A 14,751-nucleotide genomic window follows, 5' to 3' on the forward strand; every position below is an offset into this window, starting at 1 on the left:
GAAGTTTTATCATTGAGGGGAGGCCTTTTAACAAAAATGAGAAGGCCCTATAAAATCTCCCATGGGAAGTTTTACAGGGAGTGCCTATTGACAAAGCCAATGTTTTTTTTTATGAAATTTGTTGAAGGCAATGTTGGTATAGACAATCTCTTTTGCAACATATTTTGGTTAGAGACAATGTAAGAAACAGAACGCAATGCCCATTTTAGTTTGACCTAACGACACAGTTAATGCCGTTAGATCAACCAATCCTCCACTTTCTTCTAGGTTGTCGGACGACACCTTTCAACAAATTTTTTTTTTTTTCTCTTTTTTTCCTTTTTTTTTCTTACTATTCTTCTTCTTATCTTCTCTCCTTCTCTACTCTTTCCAGATTAAGACGATTCTTCATCTAGATCTGTAACTCCCAATTTAGACGAAGTGTGAATTATCAAACGTCGACGAAAGGAGGATCCTCCCTTTCACCTGATAGAGTAGAGAGAGGGAGGGAGAAAAGTGATCAGAAGAAGAAGTAAATGATAATAGTTTGTATGGGAATGTTTGATCATGGGCTTACAAAATCGTGTACGAGCAAGAGCTCCTTCGAGTAAGTGTTACTTTTTTTTTTAATTGGAAGTCTATGATGGACCTGCGTAAGTGTTATAATATGGGACAATTTCTACCTAATCCGCGAAAGTTAGGCAAATAATGTACTAATATTTCACTTAAACTATACAATTCCAAAGCGTAAATAACATGTAAGCGTTTACCGGAGTTTCCAACAAGTATTGTTGTTTTCATTTGCAAAGATGTATACATGATTAGTCATACAACACCACAACCCTAAACCCACCACCACTACCAACCACACCGTAGCTCATCAACCCTTCACTGTCTTTGAAACTCTTCCTTCGCTACCAGCCTAGCATCATACTAGCTAAAGAAGTATAGGCACTCTGAGCACTAAGTAGTAGTTAATATATGAGCATGAATGATGCCCTCTTCTAAAACATACAGCATTATCTTCAGACCTGCAACTATTTTGAACAAGTTCATACCTCTGATTAAGATTAGATACTATAAAATAACAGTATCTCCTTGTTTATTGAACACTTTTTCATCTGAAACATTCTTATTGATACTTAAGTTTCAAATACAACATCAATAATAACAACAATCGTAATGATTCACATACGATCCCAAGCAGACAATAAACAAATTTCAGGGAATTGATACAACAACAACAACCACAACAAGAAACCGCAATAAGACACGGATTCTTGCTACTTGAAAACAATGTTCTTGATGATTGAAACAAGTCAAACTTTTAGATATATGAATCAAATGCCTTCCAAATAAATAAATAAGAGTATCCACTTTTAGCTTGATCATCCTCTCTTTCAAGAGATTCAATACATCCCCAACTAGATGGAGTGATCTGGTTACCAGTACCTGACATACCAACAAAATTACACATCATCTTTTACGTTTTCACCGCTGTTTTCTCTTGAAAATAAAGGTCTAATAGTTTTGTTTCTCTTCTACTTTGAACTGGATGTTTTAGGTTATGGACGACAGTTGAAAACTGTAAAAAAAAAAAAATTAAAGAATGTTACATATGAGTATGCAACCAAGATTAATTACAATTATGAGACGCCAACTCCTCTTTTAGGGCATGATAAAAATCTTTTTACTTTAAATTGATAAATAAAATTTAATGGTTAGAGTCACTAGCAAATCAATTACAAAGTTCTTAGACTAGTCAACCCGAGATTCAAATGCAGTCTGAAAGAGAAGAGAATTCTGAAAATGACAGTAGCTAGCTTGAAAGAGAACAAGATACCAAACTAAATATGTCGATTATTTTACCAAAAGGAAAAGGAATATGTAGATTTAAGCACTTAGAGTTTGTTCCAGCCACCGAGGAAGTGTTCAAGTTGGAGAAAGATTCATTTCTTTTACCTCAATTCTCAGAGGGGTTTTTCCTATCCCATAACCATTTGATTGCCAAGGGTAATGAAGGCATAAAAGCACTGCGTGTAAGATTCTCAGGTTCCGGACTAAAATTATTAGGATGTCAATAGAGGAACACAGTAGATGGTAACGTTTCCCGGCTTTCCGCTTTGAAGTTTTCATCAACAACGGCATCTGAAAGCGCACATGACACAAGAAAACATTTTATCGTAATCAGAAAAATTAAAGAGATGTGGAAACAACATACATTCTCAGTTAGCTCAACCAACACCATGACATAGGTAAATTTACTTAGACTAGTTGAAGGTTGAAGAACGAGCGAATCGGTTCATCAAGGTAAAAAAAAAAAAAAAGTTCACCGACAAGGCAACATTAAGGCAAAAGACTAGAATAAATATATATGAATCTGGTTAAGATAGTAAAACTATGAAAGCTTCTTACTGTTCCCTTGGATTATGTTCTCCAGATTTTGTGGAGAGTCATTTGCTATCATAAATCCTATGGAGCTATATCTGAAGATATGGCGAAGGCGGAAGTAACCTTATTATATGTTGACATACTTGGAACAAAAATGGCTTTTGAAAATGAACACCTGATCACATATCCAAAAGTTCATGTCTCATTTTAGCTGAACGAAAATATCATAACCGCGTTATGATTTTCTAAAACGAAGCAATACCTGAGGAAGCACAAGTATCGACAAGCTTAGGAAGAAGAGCTCGAGGGTCTCTCACCTCCATGCAGTTGAATAGAAGAATCTAGAGAAAAGTAAAGGAGTTCAATACTTATTTTTATGATGAATTGTATGAATCAAAAGGATAAAAGGAGTAGAAAACCAAAGGGAACAAGATCATCCAAATGTACACAAATTTGAGTTCAGTTCCTTGTACAGATATTACCTGCTTTGAGAAGTTCTTCGACCCTTCAAAATTTCCGCTTTCACTTCGAATAAAACCATTTTGTGATGGTCCCTCAACTTTTGGATTCCTAGACGAATAACTCGTATCTTCTTTTACGGTGTTGGAGAACCATCTAGCACAAGCTTCCATACTCTCAGGACTGTGAGCTCCATCTGAGTAAAATGTCAGATCACCAGAAGAACTATCTTTCATTTCTAATGTGTTGGAAGTTTTCGATGGAGTTCCGTAGAAAATTTGTGCCCGTCCAAAAAGATGTGCAGTTGCAAGATCTCTGAGAAATGGCACTGGCAATTCTAAAGATTGTCCCTGAAATTATAGCTTCGAAGTTAGGATTTAGAAGAGATAGATAAGATGAAAAAGTTTTATAAAGAACAATTCAGTATCTGTTGATACAACCAAGATATGATAAGCAACCAAGATATGTAGTTTTCTATTTGATTGAAGTGGAACTGGACCTGTATTCTTCATTAGAGATTACATTCTGGAGCAAAATGAAGAAAATGTATAGGCAAGAATGTTAAACAAATCAGGAAAGTTAAGCAACATAAGAAGTTCCTAATCCTATCCCGTATGTCTCAATATCCGCCACGAAAATGGCAGCACTAGAAACTCTCAGTCGACTGATTCATTCCTAACTCTATGAATTTATGACACAAACCATAAAATAGGGAAAATTTATCTGTTAGCTTGCCCTAAGAGCAGTTAAATCAGTTGGTTAGAATTCACTATCAAGAACCCTTAATTTTTTTGAGTAGATCGAGTGAAAATAATCCTTAACCAATTAGTTAAATCAGTTTTTCCGACAGCTTCTAATTCTGACAGCTTCTAATTGTTGTAGTTCTCGCTTCTGTTTAATACTTAATCAAAGAAACGATAGTTGAAGGTGGGTAAAATTAGACCAACATTTTGGATGATGTCCTTTGGGCATGTTGTTTTCTGAAGCCAACATCTTCAAAGAGCAACAGCAAGGGCACATCTGTGTATTGGTGATCACCAGACAAGCTCTGTTTTAATCCATTGAGCTGTTTTGGATCAAGAGGTGGTACCACTTCCAAAGGAACCTGCAAGTTAGAAACAATCAGTGTGACACACTCCTACCAATTATTGGTCTCGAATATTGATCATCTGAATTTAACTTAAAGCAAGTATCTTTGAAATATAAAAAGTATCAAATGCAAGTATAGTAATTTTGCAGCGTAACCCAACCCGTGAAGCCAGTCGGCCCAAAATTTCGGTATCTTATTTCACTTTATTTTCTCAAGAAATTGAGCCAAAAACAAAATTTCTTGTTGGTCTTTGTTAAAAGACATGCCAATAGTATTTAGGCTTAAGATCCTTGTGCAAATCTATAAAAACTATGTGCAAGTCGTATTTCGTGCAAACCCATACAAACCTAACATAAGGAACTCAAGGCTAAAAATGTTGATGAAATATGGATAATTTATTACCCAAAAATAATTGGCCTAGGGAGTTTTGACCAAATTTCTTTTATTTAATTTTTTCCAGAGATATTATATACATTGGATAAAAAATCAGACGACATACCTTCAATTCAGAAGCCTTCTCTTGAATAACATCCATCACCTCGGGAAGTTGGAGTACAGTGAATCCTGGGATAAGAGGCTTCAAAGCAGGGTGAATCAACCTATTTCAGATAATATCTTGAAAACGAGACATCATAATACCCAAAACTGATTATTACAATAAATAACTTATAGCTCAAAGAAAGTTAGAAAGTTTGCTTGTTTTGGTTGTTATCTGAAACAACACATACCTTAAAAATTCCAGCCTTGTGTGTTGCAATTTGTCCAAGGGTATTTCCTCCATATGTTTTCATAAAAGTATCTAACCGATGTACATAATTGATAATATTTGCTATTCAAGTTATGTTGTTCAACGACTTTTATAAACGTAACCTTATGAGATGTATACAAAATCGAAAAAAAAACTTGTAAGGATGAGAGCCCGAGAGCCGCTAATATCGTAGTAAATAATACTCGAAAATATAAATTCTTCTAAGCGGTAGAGTATAAACGGGAGATAGTGCACGATGAATTGCTAGCATAAAGGCAAGAACTAAATATGGCAATACAATTTTTGTTGTTGTCGTGAAAATTTAGTCTCGTCAGTGAGCTAAAATGGGACATTACCAAATTGAACCACTGATTCAGTAAAGGAAAATTTGAAAGACAAGATCGTACCAAGTGTCTCGACATGATCCATCCCTAAAAAATCAATTCGACAAACAACAGGTTCTTTAATCTGTTCATATTTACTATCAAATTAGCGATGACTTCACTTAACAAGGAATACACACCACAAATACCACCAAACATCATTTCCTTCATGTTTGGCAGAGTGTTGATAAGAACGTATAAAAGAGAAGAGCAATTAGAGCATCGAAGAAGTTAACCTTTCCTTTGGACGACATTTTCGTTTCTGACCTGCGACCAACATATTGATTATCAATCACTTACCCAAACAAAACAACCGTTGTTACAGAGCATCTAAAAAACACATTTTAAGTGGTTGAGAATGCTACACTGCCAGAAAAAACATTTACCCAAAACGCTTATTAAATGGGGAACAAAGTTCAAATGTGCTACCCCATTTTAGCTGCAAATTATGCCATATCAATACGTATTTTCCGAACTGATCAATTGTACTTGAAGTGTGCTGTGAATGTTAGCTCGTCTTGAAGCATTTGATCCATATAGAGGATTGTTACTCAATTTGGGATCAAGTAATGACAGATGAAATAACATACAATCTTTACTCTTTCAACCAATCAAAATCTCTCAAGGACATCGAATTGTCCCAATTAAGGATTTTGAGCTTAAAATCATACAACAAAGGTTTGCATGACTAAATATTGTAGGGCATATGTTAGAAGAAGAATATTGAATTCTGGAAGCTTGTCTAGTAGCTGTGATTCATAAATATCAAGCAGCTTGCACTTGAAGCCCGTGGTAAAGTTTGTTAATCTCTTTAACAACTTAGAGCAGGAGATATTTTTCTGTATAGATGTGTCGGGTGAAAAGGTTGGCAATAAGTCCATGAATTCAGGATTATCGCTACAGAAGCAAAAATTATTCAATATAGTAGAAGTTAACTTCGTACCAAGAACAACTCCTTCCTTTGCCATTTTATGGAGTTGTGTCATGACTTCTTTTGTTTCACCTTTGTCAATGTAGCCATTCAGTAAAGAATCATATATAAAAGCATCTGGTGGAAGTCCACGGGAAACCATGCTCTTCAATAGATTCTTGGCTTCTTTCATTTCCCCTAATTTTGAGAATTTATTTATCAAAGTGGCGAAGGTTATCCTATCAGGATCCAAACCCCTTTGAAGCATGTCCACTAGCAACTCTTTTGCAGCTTGAAGATCACCTGATTTGAGGATACCATTAATCAAAATATTATAAGAGACCACATCAGGTTCACAGAGTCTTCCATCCCTCATTTTCTCGAATAACTTTTGCGCAACTTCAAGCTTACGGTTTTTAAAAAAAGCTGCAAGCAACGAATTATATTCAAGCAAAGTAGGAGTATGTCCATGACACTTCATCTCATGTACAAGTTCTTCTGCAATATCTACCATTTTCATTTTGCAAAGCCCACTTATCATGATACTATAGGTGAAGGTATTTGGGACAAACCCGAAATCATGTAGCTCGTCCCAAAAATCCATAGCCTTTTCAACGTTTCGTGCACTTACAAATGCGCTAATTAGGACGTTATATATAAGTCACCAAATTACAGAGATTTCATCTCACAGACATCTTCTGATAAACTGATAAAGCCTCATCCAGACGATGTTGATCGCAAAGCCCTTGGATGAGCATATTATAAGTCATGTCAGCTGGCTCAACATAATATTTACCCTTTGCCATTCCATTCAGAAGCTCAATTGCCTCATCGAGTTTCCCAATACGGCATAATCTTCTCATTATCGCATTATAAGTCATCACATCAGGAAACTCCTTCTTTTCAATCATCTCTTCCAAAAGCTCAAAAGCTTCACGAACATTACTTGACTTACATAATCCATTAATTAGAATGTTATAAGTTACAGTACTCGGTTCTTCACCCCTCTCCTTCATCAATCTCAAAATTTTCATAGCTTGAGTAAAGCTTTCATCTTTACAAAGCCCATCAATCATAATTGTATATGTAATAACTTCTGCATGAATCCCACATTCCACATAGAATTTAACAATGCAGTAGCTTCTTGCCAACGACACGAATTGCAGAAACCATGAACCAAACAAGTATATGTTACCACATTCGGAGAAATTCCCTTTTCCAACATCTCATCAAAGAGCTTTTTCGCCTTATCAACATTCCTGCAACTACATAAACCATCTATAAGAGTACTACATATAATAACATCTGCATCAAGGCCTCTCTTGAGCATTTCATCAAACAAATAGGTTGCTTTATCTACTTGATTAATCTTGCAAAGACCATCAATCAAAGTAGAATAAGTTATTAAATTAGGGTAACAATTCACCTTAATAATCTCAACTAGCAATTCTGATGCCTCTTCGACCTTCTTTTCCTTGCAAAGCCCATTGATCAATGTATTATAGGTGATAACATCAGGAGAAGTATTATTCCTCCCCATTTCTCGAAAAAGCGAAAAGTGCCTTAAAAACCTCACCTTTTTGGCATAGAGCTCTCAGAATCACATTCCACACTAACAAATTAACAGTCAAACCGCTTTTAATTATCAACCCAATAACTCCAAATGCAGATTCAAGGTTATGGGTATTTGAGAAACATAAAATTAAAGCACACAAAGAACTATAATTTGGAAAGAATTGAACATGAGGCATTCGATTATAAACTGAAAGAGACAAATTATACTTCTTTAATTTAGCTAGGGTTTCAATAAGGAAATTATAAACTGAAGCAGAAGGTATATAACCTGAAATGATTGATTCGTCAATGAGAGCAATTGCTTTAGTGAATTGAGAATTAGGTTGTTCACGAAGAGATCTAATACGGATTTCAAACTCGTTTGAGGGGGTATTAGAAGGTGTAAAGATTGAAGATAGAGAGAGGGAGAGAGAGAGAGGCGTACGTCAGTGCCTAGAACTTTAACACCACGACGTTGAAGGGCGAACCATGGAGTAAAAAAGGTACGTTGTGGAAGAGAGCTGCTAATTGTTGAGGATGAGATCGTCTGAGTCAGTGATATCTAATTGATCTTACCGGAAAAGATGTCTGATTGAATAAAGGAAGAAGGAATCGTCTTCTATGAGCATGCATCTCTCCCTCTAACACACACACTCTCACTCTACGGGGCCGGTAATTATAAGGCCCAAAATGGGGAAGTTAAAGAGAATCAGACCCAATACTAAATAATAATGAGGAAAAAACCCAGTAGGTAAAAATACAATTTTACCCTCTAAAATGAAAATTTCCGCCCAAATCAATGTCAAAAAAAAAATTTTGAACATTTCTAAACAATTATTGGTTTGCTCTCGACAATTTTGTAAATTTCTGAACAAATCTTAGTTTGTCTCAACAATTTGTAAATTTGTGAACAAATTCATTTTTGCTTAGACATTGTTTTGCCAAAATATTTCGCATTTTTTTCTTTTGCATTTTACATAGACAAACTAACACAAACATTTTGGCTACAACATTTTTCAATTTGTCTTGTGAAAAAATAAATGGTTAGCCTTCGTAATTTTACTTCCTAAGTTGTAATTGTTGCCTTGTCTGCTTATTGAACTATTAAACCTAACTATTTGCTCCGCATAAACCGTTTCTTAGAGAGAGAAAAAGAGATTGAAATCTAGTTTTTCTGGCGAAGGATCTTCCTTCGCCGGATTTTCCTCTTTTTAGTTTGTTTATTGTTTACTCTCTTCACTGTAAGCACTATTCCTATTTCCTCCAACACCATCACCACTACTTTCTCCATCAATTTCTCTTTTTGTAATCCAAGGCAATCAAGCAGAAATCACTTCTTCTCAAAAAAAAAAAAAAACTTTAATAGCAGTGAAGAGAGGGGTGCCAAGGTAGGAATTGGAGTGAAATCGGTTTTCATTTGCTTAGAAACAACCTTCCGATCAGTTATACTCTTCGTGTTAGAGTTTTCAGGGTATGAATTAAAGTGAAATCGTTATTGATTTGCTTAGCAACAACTCTCCCATTAGTTATATTCTCTGCATTATGGTTTCCTAGGTATCAATTGAAGTGAAATAGTCTTTGCCTCCCATCAATGATATTGTTTGTGTTAGGGTTTCCATGTCTGATGGGAAGATCTTAACTGATGGAGGAAATAATAATAGATTTGTTGGAGTCGGTAAAGGATGTGGCCGAAGTTGTTAATTTCTCTCTCTAGCAAAGAAAAAATGAAGATTTTATGGAGAAGATCTTAACAGAATCACAGGGAACTGAGTTGATTATTCCTTCCGGTGATGACGGCGGTTTTCCTACGGTGGTTTTCCGGCGGCGGTTTTCCGACGGCGGTTTTCCTGCGACAATGGCAGTTTTCCGGCGAAAACAAAGGGGATGTAAATTTAGTATTTTCTTAATTTGTATTTTCAATTATTATTGTTGTAATTTCCTTTTAGTCAGACCTTTAGGGTCTCCTTTCACGGATCTTTAGGATCCTTTTGTCAGACCTTTAGGGTCTTTTTTCTCGGATCTTTAGGATCCCAATAGTGTCTGTGTCTAGTCTTAATTTCTTTCTCTTCATGAGGCACTTTGCATTTAAAGGTATGTAACTCTCATGAAGCTTTCAGAGGAGAGAAATAAGAATTCATCCATGTAAACATTGCGATTCAATCACTTATTAATGAAATTTGTTCCCTTGGTTTAAAAAAAAAAAAAAGAAAAAATAAATGGTTACCGCATTTTTTGTTTTGCTTTCGACATAAATATAAAGACTAAAGCATTTTTTTTATTTGACTTTTACAAAAATTAAAATGTTATGCATATTATCCTTTGTATTTAACAAATCCGTTAACGAACAAATAATATTTTGACTAATACATTATATGTTGTTGTTAAGAACATAATTATATATGACGCCAACATTTTATAATAAGTCCGGACATTATTATAGATATTGTCAACATTTTATAACGACACAATGATATATGTTGTCAACATATAAGGGTAAAAATGGAATTATGAAAAAAATATGTTGTATTGTTAACAACATAATTACATATCTTGTGAACATTTTGAAAAATGTTCAAAAAATGGGTTTTTTTGACATTATTATTTTTGAGTGGGTTTTTTTCTTATTAGGGTCTAGATTTTTGGGTTTTTCACTCATTTTTTCCACTCTAAGAGGGTGTATGATTTTTGCACTTATTAAGTGATTTTCCCTTATTAAGTAATTTTAACTTAATAAGTGCGGGACGGTAATTTTAGGTCGTTTATTTTTTTACTTAATAAGTGAAAATCACTTGTAAGTGATGCCAAAGTAAGTGCAAAAAAGTAAGCTCCACTTGTAAGTGCTAAAAAAGACAAAAAAGACCTAAACAAAATAAAAAAATTACCACATACATCCTTATATATTAAAACCACGACTCCCTACTCCCAACCTATCTTATTTTACTGTCCAGTAATAAAGTGTTATACCAGAGAGGGAAATTAGCATTCTTAACCACCTTTTTCTTTCTTAGAGAGAGAACGGTTTTAGGAAAATAACATCCTTAAAACCACCTATTTTTTTTCTTTTGAAAGACCCAAAACCACCTAAACCTTAGTAATAATAAAAAAAAAAAGACCTATCTATTAATGTTAGAGAGGATCTAAAGTCTACCTATTAAAAAGACATACCTATTAATAACCACCTAAAATCCTAAACTCTATACCTATTGAAAATTACCTAAAACCCTAAAACCTAAAAAGTTTGTTGTGACAAAGGGAAAATCGGGTGAAGAAAGAGCTAGAAAGAGAAGAAGACACCTAATAAGGTATTGTTCTCCATAATTTTTTCTTATTATTTAATTAATTTATTGTTTGATTGATATGTCTTGTCTCCATTTTAATTTTTTTTAGATTAAATAATTTATGACATTAATTACTATAATATTATTTATCTTTTTGTTATTCATTCATCATAATCTTTTTACATCATCAAAGAGAATGTATATACAAGGTCATTCATCATAGTTATTTTACATTATTCATTAATTAATATATAAACACGTTCAGTTCATTAAAAATATTATGGTTTTTATGTTATTCGTACATTATTTATTGAAGATGAAATATTTATATAAACCAGTTCAATTCATTATTGAAGATGAAATATTTCGGTAAAAATCATCTCAAAATCTATTAAATCTTTTTGAGTTGTTTACTTTGTATGAGAAGAATGTCGAATCTAAATATTGTTCGTAAAGAGTCTGTCGGGAAAGAGACAAAAAAAATATGCAAATCTGGAAATTGAATCCGTCAATGGAGAAAGATTTCATCGATTTATGTTTGGAGTCGGTTGGGGTGTTTGGTTACGCTGGAAGTTCTCTAAAAAATTGGTCTAACATTATTAAGGAATTGAATAACAAATACAATCAGAACTTTGACCAAAAGACCCTTAAGAATAAGTGGAGTCCTATGAAGAGTAGGTATATGGTTTGAAGACGACTCACACATAAGACTGGTCATGGTTACAACGCTGAACAAGGAACATTCAATTGACCTGAGGAGATATGGAAAACTGAGGCAAGTAACATATTTAAGATAAAGACTATTTTATTAAGTTTAGTATAACGTAAGTAATAATTTAGTTTCTTTTTTTTTGCATGTGCAGAAAGATAAGAGGTTTGCAAAGTTTAGAAGTCAACCTTTAAATCATTTTAAGGAGTTGGAGCAACTCTTTGAGGTTACACTCTCAACTGGAGAAACGGCTTATAGTCCATTCTATTTGATCAAGATGTGCATGATGATTCATTAATGGATGACTATGATAAATTCACTTCTAATGAAAGTGAAACTTTTGTGGATCTTGACAAAGATGATTATTTTTCAAAAAATAATGATGCTTATGTGGAAGACCCAACTATTTCACAAAGTCCTACTCTTGAAAGGTCTCAAGGTTCAGGAAAAAGAAAAAGAGCAAGTGCGGAGTACAGTGAATTAATTGGAATAATGCGCTCTCATCTTGAAGGGTCCAATTTATTTTGTTGCTTATGTGGAAGACCCAACTTATTCTGTTGATGAATGTCTTAAGATTATAAATGCAATGAAGGTCATACCTGATGTTCAATTAGACAAAAAATTATGCTGCTGCTACAATCATACTTTGTAGAAATACTGAATTGCGAAAGGCTTTCATGATGCAAGAAGACGTAGATGATAAGGTAGTCTTTTTAGAAGAACTAGTGAAACAATCGTATGGTTGAATTTAAGTTTAATATTTATTTAGGTTTTTTAGTTTTTCTTTAAATTTTTTTCTGATAAGATTCTTAATACATTTAGTGTCATAACCTAATTTTATCGTTATCATGGTTTATTTTATATGACATTTAGATTTACATTTTCATTTTAATGAATGTTTGTGTTGCTTATGATTTATATTGTTTTTCTTTGTAGATATATTAAATTTGGTCGACATGGTATCAAATGCGGATATAATTCTACATTTCATTTAAGAAGATGAAATATTTATTTTTTTTGCATTATTGTTACTCTTACGTTTCAAACCTAATAAAGTTCGTAGTCCCAACGTTCGCCGAAGGTTATGTGTTTCTTCGCTCACTAGCGAAGCATACATACGAGAACTTTTAGATGGCCCATCGATAGTGATGTATCAATTATTAAGAATGCATAAAAATGCGTTTACTAAGGTGTCTTCTCGTTTAAGAGATAAAGGGTTTCTTAGTGATAGTAAACATGTAGATGTTGAAGAAAAACTTTCCATGTTCTTAATGTCAGTTGGTCATAAAGAAACCAATCGTATGATTAAACATCGTTTTCAACACTCAGGACAAACTATAAGTAAATTTTTTCATGAAGTACTGAGGGCTATGCAAGAATTCGTGAAGGAAATGATAGTTGCACCAAATTTTGAAAAACCAATGCCACCAGTAAGATTACATAAGCGGCTTAAAGAAGGGGCATTCAGAGGAGCTATTGGTGCATTGGATGGCACATTAATTCATGCAGTGATTCCTCCTGAGAAAAGAATTCCTTTTAGAGGACGAGGTGGCAAAGAGTGTTTTCAAAATGTGACGGCAGTATGTGATTTTGATATGAAGTTCTTATTTATGGTAATTGGATGGGAAGGTGTAGCTCATGATTCTAGGGTTTTATCTGAGACTGTCCGTAACCCAGCTTTGAAATTTCCACTACCCCCTCTAGGTAAAATTTGTTCATTATTTTAATAAGATTTCATTTAGAGTTTTAAAATTGATTTTATTTTGTATTTGTTGATGCAGATAAATATTATTTATGTGACCTTGCTTACACGCACACTAGAGGGTTTATGTCTCCTTATTGCAATCAAAGATATTAGTTGTCGAGTTGGAAATCTAGACCTGCTGTTGGTAAAGAAGAAATATTTAACCGCGCGCATGCCCGGTTAAGAAATGTGATTGAACGAGCCTTTTGTGTGTTGAAGTGTAGATTTCCTATATAAGGAAAAATGTCATCTTATAGTTTTCAAACCCAAATACATATTGTGGTTGCATGCATAACGTTACACAATTATCTTTGTCGACGTTCACTTGATGATTCGTTGTTTCAACAATATGAAGATGTTGACGCAGAGATAAACAACAATGTTCCTATCGACTCTGATGATCCAATGCCACATTCTCAGACATTCCGACCTCAAGATCAAATTGCAATGACCCAACTCCGAAACGAAATTGCAGATGAACTAGTAATAGTGCAAATGTTATTGCTTGATGCTTATTTTCTTACATAACTATATGTGACATGAAGTTTATTTACCTTATCAATTTAGGATGTGAAGTTTGATCAATTATAATTGATTTTTTGAATAATTTCGTATTAACAAAAGTTACAAAATTAAGAGATTTTATGCAAGGATAATCTAGACAATTAACATTTTTTAAAGCGCTTATAAGTGATGAAAACCAAACGACATTGCACTTGTAAGTGCTAAAAAATCAAACACCCTCTAACTCTCATTTTTTCTCGTGTCCATGGGGGTTTAGCCCCAAAAGAATACCCAAAGAGGGTTCTACGTTGGCTCTAGGTCCTCTCTTTCCATAAAAAGGGTTTCTAGTCCCTCTCAAGTTTGGACCATATTAGCCTCCAAAAAAAAATCTTTAACGTCCTTTCCATCACTAATCCAAAACATATTTTCACAACCAACATCCTTATTGTTAAAACGGAGTTGCACCATGCACATCTCCCTCTAATAAAATATCTGAACTTCTATTGTTTCCTCTCCATGACTTTATTTTGTTTCCAAGTTTTAGTACTTTTTTCTTCTTATGTCGGTGGCGTTTGGCAACACTAAAATAAGTTAATTTTTTGCTTATTTAAGTAGAAAAATTAAAAAATTAGTTTGGTACGCAAAGATTACGGACTTCACTTAAGTTAAAATTTGGCTTTATTTTAAAGTTAATTTTTAGTTTTTGACTTCAAAGTAAAGTAACTTTTTTCTGAGACATGCATGAATTTTACTTGACGAATTATTTTTTTGTTTATCTCCGCTCCACTACCATAACTAAACTTCTACCATACTATTCTACCCCCACCACCACCACAACAAGCATTGCACCTCCTTCACCACCCTACCTGAACTACCACCGCCACCAGGGGCGAGCCCACATAGGGGCCCGTGGGGGCACGCGCCCCCACAACCCTAATGTGACTCGTATGTTTTAAGTTACACTTGTCATTATATTATGTATCTATAGTTCCACATTTTAAA

At 34.1% G+C, this 14,751-nt stretch overlaps 1 protein-coding gene and 1 pseudogene across 1 annotated transcript; one reads left to right on the forward strand and one right to left on the reverse strand.

The window, feature by feature from the left end:
- Positions 1 to 5,715: 5,715 nt before the first annotated feature.
- Positions 5,716 to 7,936, reverse strand: LOC147544197 (uncharacterized; annotated as a pseudogene).
- A 3,862-nt stretch (positions 7,937 to 11,798) lies between these two features.
- Positions 11,799 to 13,359, forward strand: LOC147544198 (uncharacterized). Its single transcript, XM_086635649.1, has 5 exons — positions 11,799 to 12,013; positions 12,154 to 12,237; positions 12,438 to 12,460; positions 12,558 to 13,205; positions 13,283 to 13,359. Exons 1-5 carry the CDS (start codon positions 11,799 to 11,801, stop codon positions 13,357 to 13,359), a joined length of 1,047 nt encoding a protein of 348 aa, XP_086491775.1.
- The last annotated feature ends 1,392 nt before the right edge of the window (positions 13,360 to 14,751 follow it).

This window comes from Eschscholzia californica, unplaced genomic scaffold, assembly GCF_041429995.1.
Source record: "Eschscholzia californica isolate CP2 unplaced genomic scaffold, dmEscCali1.0.p SCAF_4, whole genome shotgun sequence".
Lineage (NCBI taxonomy): Eukaryota > Viridiplantae > Streptophyta > Magnoliopsida > Ranunculales > Papaveraceae > Eschscholzia > Eschscholzia californica.